This window comes from Diplotaxodon limnothrissa, linkage group LG23 (assembly GCF_057381915.1).
Source record: "Diplotaxodon limnothrissa isolate DT_005_m linkage group LG23, D_limnothrissa_male_GT1.1, whole genome shotgun sequence".
Lineage (NCBI taxonomy): Eukaryota > Metazoa > Chordata > Actinopteri > Cichliformes > Cichlidae > Diplotaxodon > Diplotaxodon limnothrissa.
The window spans coordinates 1,834,989-1,853,413 of NC_140617.1; the positions used below are offsets into that span (position 1 = coordinate 1,834,989).

General features: G+C 41.6%; 1 protein-coding gene across 1 annotated transcript in view; it reads right to left on the reverse strand.

Moving 5' to 3' along the window:
- cep350 (centrosomal protein 350) overlaps positions 1-18,155 on the reverse strand; it is a 34,322-nt gene extending 16,167 nt beyond the window's left edge. The window contains exons 1-20 of the mRNA XM_085347193.1: positions 17,837-18,155; positions 15,484-15,572; positions 15,304-15,347; positions 15,063-15,168; positions 14,747-14,912; positions 12,984-13,588; positions 12,760-12,873; positions 12,410-12,538; positions 10,301-10,420; positions 8,580-9,295; positions 8,332-8,450; positions 6,803-7,815; positions 6,509-6,662; positions 5,889-6,058; positions 5,542-5,728; positions 2,290-2,432; positions 2,046-2,209; positions 1,334-1,444; positions 1,037-1,177; positions 738-877 (exon numbers count right to left, since the gene is read on the reverse strand). Coding sequence (XP_085203319.1) covers positions 738-877; positions 1,037-1,177; positions 1,334-1,444; positions 2,046-2,209; positions 2,290-2,432; positions 5,542-5,728; positions 5,889-6,058; positions 6,509-6,662; positions 6,803-7,815; positions 8,332-8,450; positions 8,580-9,295; positions 10,301-10,420; positions 12,410-12,538; positions 12,760-12,873; positions 12,984-13,588; positions 14,747-14,912; positions 15,063-15,168; positions 15,304-15,347; positions 15,484-15,559 — 4,418 coding nt within the window. The 5' untranslated portion in view covers positions 15,560-15,572; positions 17,837-18,155. The remainder of the gene's footprint in view (positions 1-737; positions 878-1,036; positions 1,178-1,333; positions 1,445-2,045; positions 2,210-2,289; positions 2,433-5,541; positions 5,729-5,888; positions 6,059-6,508; positions 6,663-6,802; positions 7,816-8,331; positions 8,451-8,579; positions 9,296-10,300; positions 10,421-12,409; positions 12,539-12,759; positions 12,874-12,983; positions 13,589-14,746; positions 14,913-15,062; positions 15,169-15,303; positions 15,348-15,483; positions 15,573-17,836) is intronic.
- Between the last annotated feature and the right edge of the window lie 270 nt (positions 18,156-18,425).

The following is an 18,425-nucleotide window of genomic DNA, read 5'->3' on the forward strand; positions in this document are numbered from 1 at the left end:
ATTTCATTGCTTACAAATCCATACCCAGAATTCAACATTATTTGATCCATACATGTTTAACTATGTACAAGTCTAACACATGAACATACACAAATAAAACCATTTTCATCACGTAAACCAAAACAACAACAAACTACATTTTTACATAAACTAAGCACCTTGTGTTTGACACCAGCTTAATCTCTGAGCTTATTTTATATCTATGTGACAAACACCTTAATGAACACTTAAGCTTGGGGTCCTCTGGACTTGATCTGTGAAATAGATCAAATGGTAAATGGCCTGTATTTGTATAGCGCTTTACTAGTCCCTAAGGACCCCAAAGCACTTTACACATCCAGTCATCCACACATTCACACACTGGTGATGGCAGCTACATTGTAGCCACAGCCACCCTGGGGCGCACTGACAGAGGCGAGGCTGCCGGACACTGGCGCCACCGGGCCCTCTGACCACCACCAGTAGGCAACGGGTGAAGTGTCTTGCCCAAGGACACAACGACCGAGACTGTCCAAGCCGGGGCTCGAACCAGCAACCTTCCGATTGCAAGACGAACTGCCAACGATCGCCCGCATCAAGGCTCAGCACCTCATGTGATAACACGAGGTGAAGGGTAATCTTCAATTCGTCAAGCAGTTCCCTGCAAAAGCATTTTTGCTTTGCGTGCCCATCGCTGTTACGAAGGATATAAAAATCAGAAACTGACAGGAAAGTGAGTGTGATCGTTTGGAGTGTACCTGTCAGAGTCTACGTTATCCTGTCGATGCTCCATCGAGTAAGTGTCATTTTCTTTTCTTTGCTCCACTGTGGAGGAATCAGTGGCAACAGGAGGGACAACCACAGATCCTGACATCTGCGACCGGACTAGTTCTGTCATCTGATGAAGTAAAACACAATAAGGCGATCAAAATGTATGACCTCGTCACTCTTAGGCTGGATGTTATGCTTTTTCTCTTCTTCAACAATCAATTAGCTTTTGCTGTACAATTAGGACACAGGCTTTTTCCAGGCAGGGAGGAGGGAACTGATTGCTAACCTCTTTGATGTGTCGGGCAGCATCGGCTGTGTACTGCGCTGCCTCGGCCTGTTGAGTCATCATCTTAGTAGTTGATTCCTGGAGGCCTCCCAAAGTCTTTTTTTGAGATGCTGCCAAGGTTTCCTGCAGTTCTATATGAGCCTGGACAAAACCATATACATACATATACATTACACAGACAGAAAATCAAAGCGCTCATACGTTGGAAATTAAAAGGTTATAAAGCAAACGTTGAATCTATTATCCACAAATACATAAACATTTTGTTGGTTCTTGTGAGCTGATTGTGTGCAGTACCCTGGCCACTCTCTGCCTGTTTTCTTCCAGCTGTAGTTTTGTCTCAAGAGCTTCTCGTTCAGCCTTGATCTTCAGCTCATAGAGCTCACGTTCATGGCGCTGCTGCTTGGCCTGCAGGGTCAAAGTTCACAGAGTAGGTCAATAAAGTGTAATACAGTAAAACAGCAGGTAATATTCTTGTTTTCACCCCAGCTGGTGCTGCAACTAATACAACATTTAGAAATAAAAAGAAAACTTAAAGAAAAAGATATTTAAATACTGACCTGTGTTCAAAACATCAAATCATATTTCATGAGCCAGAAAGATTATAGAAACTAAGTAACTTGTAATCCTTTGAAACTTCTGATAGGTAAAGATTAATGCCACAGCTAATATATATCTCTGTCTCTCTTCCACAGCATGTCTTTATCCTGTCTTCCTTCTCTCACCCCAACAACAGCAGATGGCCCCGCCCCTCCCTGAGCGTGGTTCTGCCGGAGGTTTCTTCCTGTTAAAAGGGAGTTTTTCCTTCCCACTGTCGCCAAAGTGCTTGTTCATAGGGGGTCATATGATTGTTGTTTTTTTTCTGTATGTATTATTGTAGGGTCCACCTTACAATTGAAAGCACCTTGAGGCGACTGTTGTTGTGATTTGGTGCTGTGTAAATAAATTTGAATTGATCTGAATATATATCATCACATTAGTATTTCATAGGAAACATCTCCTACTTTACCTTGAGCATTTGGGCCAACGATGCACTCTCCTGCTGTGCCATGGACACACCCATTAACCTTTCCACATCCCCCAACTGTCTGAATGACTCCTCAATTGAGTCCAAATAATGGAGTTCTGCTGCCATACGCTGCTGCAGGACACCAGGTGAATACTGTAGCTCACCTGGGAGAAAGCAGAGACGAAGGGAGTTAGACATAAATAAAAATAGATAAAATAAATAAGCAAAAGAACTTTATTTTTACCAGTGGACTTGGTCTCTGCTCTACCACCAGGAGCTAAAGTGCCTGTGTTCTGGTTGGACGCATTTCTCAAAAGCTCATTGGGAGATTCTACTGTTGGAAGAGACCGGGGGATTGGAGAACTAGTAGAGGAAATCAATCTGGACCTGCAATAACAAAGCGATGAAACATCATCAGTATATGGGGTTTGTCAATGTAATAGTTAGCAACATGTTTTAATACATTATTTGATATAGAGAACAGAAGGGGAAGTGGGAAAAGCAGGCATGCGATATTTTTACAAACTGTTGCAAAATTGACATTATGAAACTGGCATTACATGTACAAGATTGTATAAATATTTAAATAAGAGTTTCAAATATTCACTAGAGCATGTTTTACAGAAATGGTTGCCTATTCTGAAGAACAGGAGCCGAATGGCAAAATGATAAAGAGCGAGACAGCTCGGGTCCAGCAAAGGTGAGAAAGTGAGAAAGAAAAAGGCGCTGCTGTGAGAGGTCAGAGTTATCAATTATGAATCGTTTCTTCAGAAAGAAGGAGCGTCTAAAAAATAATAATACTTTCTAAATCTGTACAAAAAAAAAAAAAAAAAAGCAGACAGTGGCACTTTTTTCCTTTGATCAAAATCTGCACAATGACATGAAAGCATCTTGTCAAAAGTCAAAATACTACAGAGGGTGACTTCCCTTAAGAACATTTTTAACTGTTTTTGTCTTACAGAGTTAAAGAAAAAAAAAGAAAAGTGCATTATTAATAATAAAAAGTTTATAATTCTCTCACAAGTTTCTTCCTTTATTGTTGAAGACACACAGACCGTGCAGAATCCCAAGAATCTGCCACCTGGGCTTTGGAGTACCATTAGGGGGCTCAAATATCACTGCTGCACAGTGGGATTAGAAGGAAAACAAGTCTCTTTCCTTCTCTCTGGGAGCAGGCCCAAGCGGTGGTGAAGCTGAATGACCCGATCAACAACCCTGTGGGCCTCCAAAACAAAATAAGCAGTGTTTTCTGTCTTGGGTTGAACTACAGTGCGGTCCTGTTGCTGGGCACTACGCGGCTGCTTAAACCCTCAGGCCCTCAAGAGAACAGCAAACCACAAGACTGCTTAGACTGGCAGCCTCAACTGAGGCTCCTCTAAGTGTAGTTTAGTAATTAGTCATGCTTAAATACATTTACTTTTGGTTAATAAATAACAGTATATGCCAAGTGGAAATTTCAGAGTGGTTGGAACAGCAACAACCGAGGTTGCCTAGTTCAGAAAATATCCAAATGATTCCTGAGTAGGGATGGGTATCGAAAACCGGTTCTTGTTGAGAACCGGTTCCCACTGTTTCAATTCCTTGGAATCGTTTGCCATTTTTGCAAACGATTCCCTTATCGATTCCAGTCGCCCCGAATGACGTCACCACGTTGCGGAGCGTCATTTACCTGGCAGGAAACACGGCGCCTAAGCGGCTCAAACGCTCAAAAGTTTGATTATACTTTATGAGAACCGATGACAACAGGGCAACTTGCAAAGTAGATATTTCATTTAAGGGAGGAAACACTACGAATATGCAAAAGCATTTGCTCACAAAACACGCGATGACACGCGTTTTTAATTCCGCTCCGGACTCGTGACTCTCAACCCAGCAGCAGCGCTAACGTTTGCACGTCCTCTCCCGTTAATGCGGCAGGTAAATAATCAACTAACAGTGCATATTATGTTAGCGCAATCTGCCTTATTACAAGACCTGCCATTACTGTACATGTAGGTGACCATGATGAGAGAGACAGACAGAGTCTGGCTCAGATGCTGGCAGTTCTCGCTGCAGTCTACCGGTAGCGTCTCCTTTCAGGCCAGGATAGACTAATGTCACCGAGCAGTGACTAAGTTTGTGGTCAAAGGCTTGCACCCATTTGCCACAGCAGATGCCCCCGATTTTTGGTAAGTGAATGTGTTTAATTGTGGGCAGGGACATTACTGGATATTCTTGTGTAATTGCCACAGAACAATTTATGTTATACTTTGTTATTGCTACAGAAGAATGTTGCAGCTTTAAGGCAGGGATGACTCCTGGAGTTGCTTTCTCACTGCATATGCTTTATTTCACAATCAGATCGATTCGATAACAAAAACATACAGCAGCTCCTCTCCTACTCCTAGCCCTTCGCTGCGGTGGAAAAAAGAACGACTTCAATCCCCTTCAAGGAACATACGTACAAAATAGTTTTCCTGATACACCAATGGGGCGTTCAATGCCATCTTGTAAATATGAGTACTCTGGCAGAGTAACAGTTCAAATGAAAAATACACCAGAACAAACAAGCAAACAAAAAAAGAAGTGTGGGGTACCTTTGAACCAATGAACAAAGTATAACAATTTATACTTTTTAACATAACCCGACCCCGTCAATATGTGATATGTCTCACAAGAATATTTATTTTATTATTTTACATTTACAATTTTTTTTCCTGGGGACCCTGTGACACCCCATTGAAGAGCCGTAGGCTGGATCTCTCAAGATCTCACTGTTGGGTTTGTAAGGCCATGTTACTCCTAAATTTCTATCTTGTTCAAAGAGAAGATATAAAACAAAGCTCTGAGCTAATCGACCTTAGTGTTCTCCTTTTTAAAAAAAAAAAAAAAAGAATCGATAAGAGAATCGATAAAGAATCGAATCGTTAAACAGAATCGAAAATGGAATCGGAATCGTTAAAATCTTATCAATACCCATCCCTATTCCTGAGTGCACATTTTTAAGAGAAGTTTAGGTTAGTTTGGAAATACTCTGGGAAGCAAACAGTGTAGCTCGTGTGTGGCTTCCCAGGTTAATGTAAATTTTACTTCATACTTGCCCTGCATCCAGGAAAAAAATAAATAATTAAATGTTTTAATTTATGAAGCCGGACTGCATCCAGAAATAAAGAAATATATTCATGCGGTGATCCTAAATGAAAAATATATATAAATACACCTATAACCTACCACATTCAGACAGCAAATAGATGCGTCACTGTAAGCCAGAAGAACCCCCACGACACAAAAGCAGTGTGGCATAAAGCTTACTAAAAACCAGGAAGGAAATACCAGAGACAACTGAACGCGAGGGCAACGTAGATTTGTATGAACAGTACACACCATTCATCCTGCTCTCAAACAGTTCTGTACATACTTCAGTTGGATATCTTAGAAATGATCTTAACAGAAAAATCTGCTGATTAACATATCTGGTGACATATTTGCAGCCTTTATAGCACTGAAATAAGCTTACTGTTGGTGAGAATGGCCTGAAGCTTCCCCTAGTGTGTCATTAGAGTGGACACTCTTGGCCTGGGTGTGGGAAGAGTTTTTGTCCGAGCCTGCCTTTCTGGATTCAGACGATAGTGCTTCCGAGGCTGGAGAGCAAGAGCTCCTCTGCTCCTCTACAAGAGTGGTGTCACTCTGATCTGATACTGGTCCTGCAAAGAGACAAAGCTTTGTTCTGTTGCAACTTATGACTTCAAAGACAGTTTAACTGAAATTCAGCTAATAAGCTTAAATGTATTAATTTAAAAAAAGTTTACAACCTGGTCATGTCAGAAAATAATCATTACAAAGATTAAAAAACAAAAAACTCACCTCTTTTTCTGGCAGAGTGCCTGGAGAGGGGCGAGGAAGCAGGTGTTGAACCAGAGGAAAGATGCTGTGAGTGATTGGATGACTGAAAGGATGAATGGTGGGAGTGACTGCAATCTGTGCTTTTTTCATAAGGTGACCTCCTCATCAGTTCTTCAAAGTGATTATTCACACTAACAAAGAGTGCAGAAAGAAATCGTGAGCATTGGACTTCTATCAAGAGCATATCTCCATTCTGAGTTCTGTTAACTCAAAATTTACAGAAATACATTGGTTGAAAAAAAAAAACCCATAACACAATCAGACACAACACCCCACTTCCTCACACATGACAACAGTAATATGTTGTCTTCTACTATAATACATGGAAATATGGATAACATGATAAGGATTCTATTTATCAAGTCAAAGCTTTGTGAGGACACACGGATGACCAGTTTTAAATCAGTTTCAGGGTCTTTGATACGACACATACAAAAACAAAGCAAGGAAACAAAAGTGATCCTGAAAGTTGATCTTTACTCTAAAAAGGAGGACAAATGTTTGTATCTGAGAGTGCTGGAGAAACCATCTGTGTGACATGAATGCCACCCAGTGGTGACTTTGAAGACGTCTTCAGTTACCTGGGGGAATTGGAGCTTCTCTTTATTTGCCCACTGGCTTTGCTGCTATGTGACGATACAAAGTCATCTTCATAGACTGCTGCGTCTCCAGGTCCATTTCCAGAGGCCGCAGAATGGGCGGAGGGAGAATTCCTCTCCACATTTCTATCACTCACTAAAGAACAAGTTGGAGACAGAACACACACGTCCTTATCTAAACTGACCGCTAGTGTTTTGCATACATATGACCACTGTGGTTTTCATATTAAATGCATCATGTGAAGCTATTATATGCATACTCACACGTGAACTCACCTTTAACGTGGCTGTGATGGTTTTTAGTGAAGATGTTGATTACGCTCAGAGGGCTTCCTTTGTTCAGCTCTTCCCAAACTGCTTTGTCCTGGTCCTGCTGTGCAAAGGATAAGCTGAGGCCTGAGCATTTCTCTGCTTCCCGCTGGAACTCCATCAGTCGCTGGTAATCCTTTCTTTGACGTGCACAGTAGTCCGCCGCTTCCAGGCGATCTGCTGGTCTAGGTACATAATTATATCTAGAGGGGTGAGGAGGACTTTGCTCATCCTCAGAAAAACTCCCTTCACTCAGAAGAGGACCCTCACTAATAGATCCACCACTCGAATCATGGAGATCTGTCCTGTTCTCCCCCTCGTCCATAATTTGTTTCCTTTCTGATATTTTATTCATTCTTGATTCCTTCTCCAAGCCATTGACTAGCTCCCCCCTTTCTTGTGTGTAACTGTTAAAGATGGGATCGATTACATCAATGGAAGTCTGTTTACCATTCTTCAACTTCTGCTCCCTGAAGGAATGCAGACTGCCTGCTCCTGGAAGAGCTGTGCCATTGTATGAACTATAATTTGTGGTAGTCAAAATCTTCTGGATCCTCAGAGCCATGTTATCTTTTTCTGTGTCACGTGCTGCCGTTCCTGCCCATCCATCGACAAGAACAGAGGGCCTAGGCACTAAAACAGTATCCATATCCATTGATGTTGCATTACCGTAGTTGATGCCTTCCCCAGCAAGCTTCCGTGCCTCACTTTCTATGCGGTTAGAGAGGGATGCAGCTGTGGCCTTGATGGCTTCGATGCGGGACATTTTGGACCGGGACCTGCCGGAAGGGGCTGTGGCTGGTCGCAGGGTTTTCATGCCGTTACTAGCAGCCACTTCTGCCTCTATTCTTAAGAGTTGAGAGAAGAGACGGTCATCGTCCGATCCTTGAGCAGTGCTGCTGGGTCCAGTCAAAGGTCTAGCAGGTGGGTACAAACGTTCTTGATGAGGCAAAGGGGCAACTCCAAGATCAAGATCAACCCTGTGACAAAAAAAACTTTATTTAAAATGTAAGAAGACAAAAGAAGACTAAACACATCTAAGTGCAACACCCTTGGTAGGTAAGGTAAGCAAACGGTAAAACTTCCACAGACAGTAGTTATGGTTTCAAAGAGTCCCCCACTTCATGTTTTTAACGCAGCATCCCAAACAATCATCCTGTACTTTGGTGGTAAGAGATGTAAAAAACTGATAGCAGCCTATGAGGCTATTGATTTCCAGTCACTTATCGCAGATGTTCTTTATCGTGCACTATTTTTGTTTGTTCCTGTAATAAAACACTCGTGGGTTGTTGCATGCGATGCTCATAAAACCAAACATCTGGATTTTTTTCAAAAGCCAGATGATTTTCTAGTTATCAAACAAAGATCATTTCAAGGAGACAGAGGACTGTGTGTACCGGCAGGCTGTTGTTGTCTATTTGTGTTGAATGTACTGAGCTTGTTACTTGTGACAGAGGTAAACACAGTTTTGTACTTGGGTATGAGCATGAAAGTACCTAGTTAATGGAGGTGGTGGATGATCATTCAAAGACCTGTCACTGCTTGATGGGCTCTGGGGTGCCTCTAGTCGTTTGTTCTCTTTGTCCGACTCTCCCGAGGGCTGGTACATCGGTCTCTGTAAAAGAATACATCAACAACACTTATTTTCGTTTTATTTTTCCACTACATAAGTGATCATATCTTTGTTTTTGCAGTTTCCATGTTTGTATAAATGACATTACCATGTTTTTGTGACCATACTTACCAGCTGAGTAGAAGGAATAGCAGGGAGTGTCTGCATGGCCCCTTCGCCCAGCTGGGCCTCCTCCATCAGCAGTTTGTTGTAGGTCTCTTGTAGTCGCTTTTGTACAGGGGCCACGGGAGTCTCAGTGGGGATTGCCACAGTTCTAGCAACCTCTCTTTGCTTCCTGTAGAGCTCCTGCAGTCTCTGGTGTCTCCTCTCCGATTCCTCCCTCATCGCCTTCTTCTCGTCCGCCTGACGCCTTTTTCTCTCTTCTTGTTGCCGGGCAATGTACTGGCGTACTGTATCTGCATCATAGTGCCTTTTCTTGTGCTTTGCGTCAGTTATGTTGGTAGTTTCTGGACGATGGACGGGGCTGGCACTGCGACAAACTCTCGATGAGCTGTTTGCTGCCGCAGTAGTTCCCCAAGTAGAGACGGGCGTCCTTGTTCGTGACCCTGAGCCCCCTCTCCTACCACTGCTGCTACCCCGGGACCTTTTTCGGGCCCTCTCGTCCTGCTCAGCTGCTTTGCACTCCAGCTGAAGGTCATCCAGTATTCCCTGGATGTCTGCTGACAACAGGTCTGAGCTTAACCCTCCTGGAACCTTGTCCTGAGGGATAGATGTTGGTGTGAGGTGGCTTTGTGATTGTCCCTGAAATCCACTGCACGGCCGCTCTGTGCTGTTTGGACGTGATCGTCGCTTTGATTCTGAGCGTAGATCTGAGCGGTGGCGGGAATCTGGTGAATATTTCCAGAAAAGCAGATATATCAGTAATTCATTCACGATGTAAACAATGACGCACACTAAAACAATGTGTGTTGTTAAATGACTTCAACCAAGAAAGACTCCTGTTTAATAAGTGTAATATCAACTTGACCTTCTATGCCAATAAAATCAAATATTTCATGATAAATATCAATAAAAACAGGTTCATCCCAGCTTGAAAAATGAGAGATCCTCCAACATGTGACTACAGCTGATTAAAAAATTCCTAAGCTGAAGCATCAGACATACGCATAAGCATAATAAATGAGGCTTAGGGGAAGGCATGCTATGGCAACTCTAATCTGGGCCAAATCGAAGATTCCCATGTCGTATATAATCCAGACTTTTTTTTGTTAACACTCCCCTGCCATCCCCATGGTACATGCTGCATGCACTTGGGTCAGCCTCTGGAAATCAGGTCATGTCTTGTGCATCCAACCAGAAAAGCCAGTCGATTTCTATTCCTTCTGGTCAGTGGTGGCCAGTACAGACACAGCGAGCAAAGACAGAGTGAGGTGTGGCTTTATGTAAGTGTACTGCAAGTGTGCAGCAGAAGCTATGGACTTTATTTAATGATATTCCTTTGGCAGGCTCGGTTTTCTGCATTGCTGTCAGATGTTCCAGACAAATGAAACTATATGTCTTTGAATTTTCTTATAATATTTTCAAACTACTTTATCACAGATAATAGCATCGAGAAATGTCCATGTATTTCAGGAGTTAAAAGGCTTAAAGCGGCATAGTTAACACAGGCAGATTTAAGTCAACTGAAAACAGTACATTTTTTTTTAATGAGGAGGTGCGAGAGGGTTAAAAACCTATTTTACACTTCAGTTATTCTACAAGCAACTGAGTAAAGTCACACTGACACGCTGTGGGTGAGTCTTTAATGCTTAATAGACTTCTAATGATCTTTTCTGTCTCTATGCTATTCAATTTAACTTCTTTACTGTTAGGTGAGAGCTTGCTGTTCTCACCCGTTCGGCTCAATAAGTCAGCCGCATGTGGACTGTCCTCCTCTCTGGGCAGCTGAGGAACTGGACCTAGTACCATCTTCACCAGCTTCTGGCCCTCTCGCCATGATGCAGGGCTGATCGCTGCAAAGTAACAAAGTTCACACGTGAGACTGTGTGCTGCTATACTGAGTATAGTTGCTCTTGGCCTCATGAAACATAAGCATCTATATATCCATCACCAGAATAGACACACAGCTAAGAGAATGAAAGACAAGCAGCAATCTGACTTTCCTTTAGTGGGATTTAAATGATTATTCAATCAAATAGTATTACAATAAAAAAATAAATAAAAAAATGTAGGCAGTTGCTCTAAGTCTATTTTTCAAATCACTTAAGTTGCTGTGTGGAAGAGTCGATGCACCAAAGGAACAATGAGTGCAGAATACTGATTTTGCAGTACAACCAAATCCCAAAATGGATATTGTCCTCCTTGGCTTTAGTGACACAGCAGGTACAACACTCTCAGCACAAAAGCAATGTCCCTCTATCTGAAATCTCTAGAGCACCCTCCACCCTGAATTCTCGTGAAGAGCAGTTCCCAGTAATGAAGCTGCACTTCTGCTCACCCAGCAGCTGTTTGTGCAGGGTGAAAGAGCACACTGAACCTGGCCACAGATCTAAGAGGGCTATTTATAGAGTCGTGAAGGAAAGAGAAGAAACCACGAGACCAAAGCGAGCTAGAACACAAGATAAAGATCTTTTACGGCTTTTAGGGTGTTTTTTTTAACATCGTTTTCATTTTTGCCGTGGAAAAAAGAGGAACTACATGAAACAGGATGCCAGTTAGAGTCAAAAAGCTGAAGTTGGTGTCTTAACCTTTAGTAAGCTAATTCTGCACCAATAGCTGACAAATCAAAGGGCCATTACCTCAAAGCAAGGTTAGTGGGTTATCCATACCATAATGTAGAACACTTTTAATGAGGATAGATTAAGCTCAAACGGTGACCAATCAGATCTCTTAAAACAAGAAATCACACAAAAACCAAACATGTACACAGGAGTCTATTATAAAGAGACATAATGAACAGCAGACAGACAGGTATGTGACAGCTGAGACAAACTTGTCTGTCCCACCCTTTCAGTTTCGCGCTGACGAAAGAAAACTTCCTTCCAAACCAGTTCTCTGAAAATGTTGCTGCCTTTACATTCTTGATTCATTACAGCAGCTGAGAATAAGATTTTACCATGATAACTGTAAATTAAAAAAACAAAAACAAAGTGGTACATCCTTTGTCACTACAAAAATAATCATTTAGCACTCTTTGAGCAGTAATAGGACACTTTGGTCAGGCAGACCTTAACATTACATTCTAATTATTGAAGATGGATAACAATCAGACACATTAAATGTGTACTTTTGATGGCAACTTATTGAAGGGGTGAAGCTCTGCGATGATCAGGTTTCGCCAGTGTGTGTGGGCACAATTCTACTATGCTGGTGTCTGTACGCTACTAGCTGGCCACAAACTGCATGTCACAAATGCTGGACATTTCTTGAGAGGTTCGAGTCTTAACACTGCACCAGCAGCCAGCAATACACTGCCACACACACACACACACACACACACACACACACACACACACACGTTAGAGACAACTACAAAGATCAAAAGAACACACTAAATACTAAAGCACAAACACTTGCAGGATGTTTGGGCAGGCTGCTTGCATGTAAACAACACCAATTTAAAAAAACAGTAACATTACTCTGATTGTGTACATGCTAGCCAAAAGTTTAATATTTGAAAGCATCGAAATCACTACTCAACTGAAACTCAAGTGTGCTGGGTAAAGCAACAACAAGAACATCTATGAATACATATACAAGGGAATAAAGGTACATAAGAAACGCTGTATATACTTAGAGTGCAGACAGGAAATGAGCAAAGCAAAGAAATGAGAAAGTACCACAGAGATGGTGCAACATTTGAGGCTCTTGGTTGGCAGCAAGTTCACTGACCCGTGACAAAATCCTGCCAGACTGTTCCACTTGCTTAGCTTTCCCACTGTCACTAATTAAAAATAGATCAGGGGGTGGGTTTGCCCACACATAAAAGAGGATTATTGTACCTGGTTTTGGATTTAGGTCAGAGGCAGGGGCAGCTCTGTGGACCTTCCTAATGGTTTTGGGAGGCCTCCTCTCTTTGGACCTGTCTGCTCTCTGTTCCCTCTGCTGTTGGTGCCTGTGTCTGGTGCTCTCTGAAGACATAAAAGACATACAGAGTATAAGCTATAAAGCCAAACAGACGGGGACAATTCTAATATTTCAACATCTGGGATATTGTAAATCAAAGGCTGTGCATAAATCTAGATTTATGCAGAATCCAAAAACATTTAAATTAACTACTGTTTTCAATAAATCTGTTGTGTTTCAAAGCTCAGACAAAAACATCATGACATGAAGAGTGTTTTGTGTTTACCAGCAAACTGCTTTGACAGGTCTCTGTAAAGTTCTCTGCTGAGGTTATGGAAGTCCTCTTCCTTCCAAACTTTCCCATCAGGAGTCCGGATCTTTGTCTCTGTACTGTTGAAACCTGTGAATAAAATGATGGTTTAAATAAAACACAGCATCATGTTCCCTGCCATACAACTCAAATCTGTCAGAAAGGTTGAAGATGATGAACCAATCCTACAGTGGAGATACCTTTGTATATGGGAGCAGGTGGTGCAGCTGCTACTTTGCGTATTTTGGCTGCCGGCTTGTTGCTTGTACCAGCATCATTAGTCTCAACAAATGTGGCTAAAGGCTGTTCCAGATTCCCCATCAGCTTCTCCCTCTCTGCAGCCTCCTCCAGATGTTGTCTCTGCCTTCGAATACGCTCTTTGAGTTTCTCCAGCTTGTTGTCGGGTTGATGTCGTCTTAGGTTTTCCAACCGCTGGGAAGCTGAACCAGGACTGGTGGATGGCGTGCTGTCCTCTTGTCGGAAAGAGCCTGGGGTGGAAGCAATACATGGGCTTGACTGTTGGCTATCCATGCCAACTTGTGCTTTGGGGCTGCTTTCCTTAGTCCTTATGCTATCCAGGGCTGGCTGGTCATTGAGGTAGCGCACCTCAGTGCTCTCCCGACCTGAGGAGCGTGTGCTGTCTAGGTCCTTGTCAGCCTCCTTGTCTATGGTGTGTTTCTGGTAGACCAGCTGGCTGGGCAGAGAATCTGAGCGGGGAGGAGAGGATGGGTACAAAGACGCTGGCACCAACTTCTGACTGTAGGCCTCTGGCTGAGAGGAAGGATGTGGTGGTGGGGTGGCCTCTCTGGACACAAATCAGATTACATGGGATCAAGAAGAGGATCAAGATTTACTTTTAATTCATTGCTCACCGAGTTTACAGAAGAACATACTTACTGGCGACCATGGGTTATAGAAGGCTGGAAAAATGGACTCTACCAAAATGTTTAATGATGAAAAAGTGAAAACCTTTGACCACACTAAAATAATGATTTGGATAAATTCATTTTTAGTAATAAATTTTAACACTACCCGCAGTGCACAATGAGATCGTATGTGATGCTTTCTACGTATCATGGACCATTAAGTACATAGCAAAAAAAACCAAGTCTGATCCATCTCCTTCCACTTCCCATACAATATTGATACCTACCAGTCAGTGTTAATACTTAATGAGTTAATGAATTAATCATTATAGATGTTGAAGGACCAGCATCAGGCTTGACTTAGTCAATGCTTTCCTAACACTGTAAAATAAAATGTAAAAGATATTTACATCCAGTTACTGGATGTAAATAAAGACACTGCTCTGACCTCAGTATTAGAGTAACATCAGACTGCATACTGCTAATTTCTCCTTTTTCTGCTTGCACTGAGAGTACACTACACACACACACGTACACACACACACACAGCATTTCAAGTCAGGCTGACAAAGTGAACATTAACTGAGTTGACGACAGGTTATGTGACCGTAAGTGCAACAGAAGATTCCCAGTAACAGTTACATTGTACATAAACAGAAAAGGTGAGTAGGAAAACATCTTCGTGGGAAGTGTTACCGTAAGTCACCTGACCCCACTCTGCAGTGACGTAGAAAATTATTGCAAACATACAAAGAAAAAGCTGCTGGTCCCGCAGTTCAGTCTTTGCTGTTAGCATCTTCTATTCTATGCTGTTTCTCACACTAGTAACATACGAGTAACTTATGCACTGTATAGTACACACACACACACACACACACACACACACACACACACACACACACACACACACCATTAACTAGATACCATGTGCATCTCACAATATGTCACAACTCCTCAACCATTTTGGGCTAGAGAGAAAATTCAAATGGTTCCAGAAAGATGAGAATTATGTTATAATTTTATAGCCAAAAGCAGCCAGGCGGCTTTGTAAAGGGTAATCGAGGTTTCATGAATGCATTTTAGTTCATTATTCGTACCTGTATGAGGCCAGCGGTTCCCTGAATTCCACGCTGTTGTTTCTTCTGACATTTCTGTCCTGGGTGGTATTTCTCAAGGGGCTACGTGAGCTGCTCTTTTCTGGGCTCTGCTGACTTCGACCTCTGGGCTTTGAAGACTCTCTGATGTCATCAACTTGTCGTCCATCTATCATAGAGAGCAATCTTATTAAAAATCATTACAGAACTCACAAGTGACCTTGTATTCAGACTGTAGTATACCAAAATAAAAAAGGAAAACCCAATTAGCCATACTACAATTTACAAAGAACAAGTTTTATATCTTAGAATAACCCACCTCTGTGGTGGGCCCTAGAGGATTTCTTCTTGTTAGAGTCAATGACAGAGTCCAGGATAACTCCTGTTCCTGGAGCTGCTTGTATACGATTTTCTATGTGCCGCAACTACAAAGAGGAAATACCATTGTCAGACTGCGCACATACTGCAAATTCAATTCTGCTTCTACAAAAAAGACAGTGATTTAGGAAGAGCTTACAAAAAGCACAGTTTCAACAGAAAACCATTTCAGTTGTACTTACAGCAACTTTGGACTGAGCCAAACTTTTCCATGCAGCTGTCAGCTCTGTTAAAGTGTAACAGTGAAGATAAAATGTAAATTCCAAAACCCATATCACCCATTTAGGTTACAAAAAGTCAAATTAATTCGTATTTCAAAAAAACAAAAACACCAAAATTAAAAAGGAAATTCTTCTACACACCTGTGCCAACATTATGATCAGAAAGGTGCTGAGCAGAACTTTTAAGAGATGCCTCAGTCCTCCTGCTGCTCCTCATCTCTCCCACTCACCTGCAGTTAAACAAATTACCAAATATATTACTGTAAGTGAGATCCACACAAAAACCAAACCAAAAATGTTGACTGAAACCAAAACAAGGAACAAAGTACTAAAAACAACACTGAAACAAGTCAGTGACAGACAAATAATGATTTAAAAACATGAAGCACTACAGTTCGTACCCAACATATTAACAAGTTAAAATGCAAAGTAGTCATGGCTCGGCAGAGGTATGCAATTTGTCACACAGCAACAGCATAACTCTGCTACTCTGCCATTTCAGAATCAGAATCAGAATCAGAATACTTTATTGATCCCTGGGGGAAATTATTTTTTGTTACAGTTATTTAAAGTTATTGTTATGTTATTTAAAACTGGTTCTACAGCCTCACATTCCTAAAATGTAAGCACAACTCAGATATGTGATGTTTACTCAAAACACCTGTAATGCTAGTCACATGTCTGCTTTAATGGTAGGCACTGCATATATCAAGTCTGTTAGCCGTTTTATCCTGAGTAGGAAAAAGTCTTCCTCTACAGCATTAATGGTTGCCAATGTATTCAGATAATTACAGCACAGATCTGTGAGAGTCAAGTCTAGTCAGTGAGACACTTAAGGGTGTTTTGCACTAACATTTAACACTTGTTGAGTCATGAGGAATTCTTGAGAAGTCATGCCTTTGCCTCATAACAATCACGTGACACAGCCCTGGGGCGAGATAGGAAAAAAGAAGAAGAAAACTAAATCCACTCTTCTTCAGTGGCCCTCCCTGTTCTGTTATCAGAGCCATAAACAAATTACTGATAGGATACACTCGACTCTATTAAAAGACTGTTTTCTACCACAGACCGCTGTATTTGCTGTTGTGCGAATCCAAAACGCCACACAAAGAGCAGCTAAACTCTGAAACATTAAACTTTTTGTAAAGTTAGTAAATTCAGAAGGAAATGTCATTTTGCTGGGCTGTCACGTTCACTACGGAAATATGCTGACGTTGGCTGAGTTTAGAAAAACTGCACACCCCAGCATTTGTGAAACACTCTCTTTTTCTTTTACAAGTTTAACCCAAATAACAGGGGCATTACAACCAAAGTGAACTTATTCTGCCGATTACCTTAAATGTAAAACCCAGAGAGTTTAAAATATTACTGTATACCTGAATGATCCTGTATTCCTGTATAAGGGAACACACTGCTTTTAGACATTTGGGACTTCTAAAGTTTGAAAACGATAATATATTGAGACCCCAAACTTCCAACAGAGAAATCAAACTCTTTAGCAACATATCAATGGAGTAAAGGAGGATACTCTGTGAGAATTTAATGACAAAAACACTTTCACCGATAGACTGGAGGTGTTTCCACCACTAAAGCCGTGTAAAATCCAAGATGGCACATAACTTCTTCTAGTTAACCGATTGACGCGGCTTTCAGCAGCAGCGGCTCGGTGCTGCCGCACACGGGAAGAAACTGTATTACAAAAACACTAACACCGACTTGACTGCTGCAATGCAGCTTCACACCACACGTGTCACTAGTGTGCAAAAGGTTACTTAACAGCACCTCAGTCGTTCAGCAAGGAGGAAATAATTGGCCATCTTCGACTTTACATGAGCTGTATTGACTTAAGCGTAAATCATCAGGACTCGATCTTAGTTGTGTTTTTGGTTTCTTTAGAGCCACCTGGAGTTGCATTTATGCCGCCGAATACGGCGCCGATAAGTTTACCTTACCTTCAAATAAAAATATCATCTAGTTGTAAAACGCTGAGTACCCAAAATAGACGAATTCAGACTGAGCGCATCCGGAGATACCCAAACGCTATCTGTAGTCAGTATTAACAGCACCCCTATTATTATCGATTCTGTTAAACATTAACTATGCGAAACAGGAAGTGATAGTAATGTTAAAAACCTTTAAACTGTTCTGTAAAAGAATATAGCTAACAGTATCCAGGAATTATTCGCTCAAGCAACGGGGCAACAAAACTAATCGTATATCTCGTATTGGGTGTTAACTTAGAACCCACGGTATTATGGATTTTACATAATTATTGTTTTTAATAATAACTATGTTAAGTTGTCCAATATACTCTGCGTGCGCTCAAAGATCACGTTTGTAACTCCATCCGACTTAAAGATGAGGTACCGCGTAATGTCTTCGGTCCAGTGAATAGTCGGAGCCCCAACTCGAAAGAGTGAATAATAACGCTAGCTAAGTAGAAAATCATGATTGTACTTGGCTATTCCAGCTTTAGGAGAGTAATAATATGTACCTTCAGTGAAACGATCCGGTGCGTCTAGATGTCCGCATTTATGTCGATATCCTCATGATAAGAAAATCCAAAGTTCTCCGGGTGACTTCTTCAGTTTCGTTCAGCTGTATGTTTGCTAACGTTAGCATCAGCTAACGATGTGGAAAACCAGTGTCAGTTAGTTAACCAGTGTCACTAAGCCAGCAACTTTTTTCTACATTCACCCATCGCTTCAGAGTTAGTCCAGAGAACAACGTCTCCCGTGTTTCGCTGTGAGATTCCTTCAAAGAAATGTCGCCACCCGCCTCCGAGGTCGCCTTTCCCGGGTTACTATGATGATGTTTCTCAACAGTGAAACTGGAGTATCCAGGACGTGTAGGTAACTGAGACACCGAAATCTCGCGAGAATTCAAACCCGAGAAACACCGGTAAAAGCCCACCTCCGCTCCCATGGCAGCAGTAATAATAATAATTATAATAATAATGATTAGAAACATTCCTGATATACTTGAAGTGTCTGAAACTTAATTTAATGAACCAGTTTGATTATATTAAATCATAAAGTCTAAAAAGCAGCTGTACAAAAACCCCCAGATTATTTCACAGAATA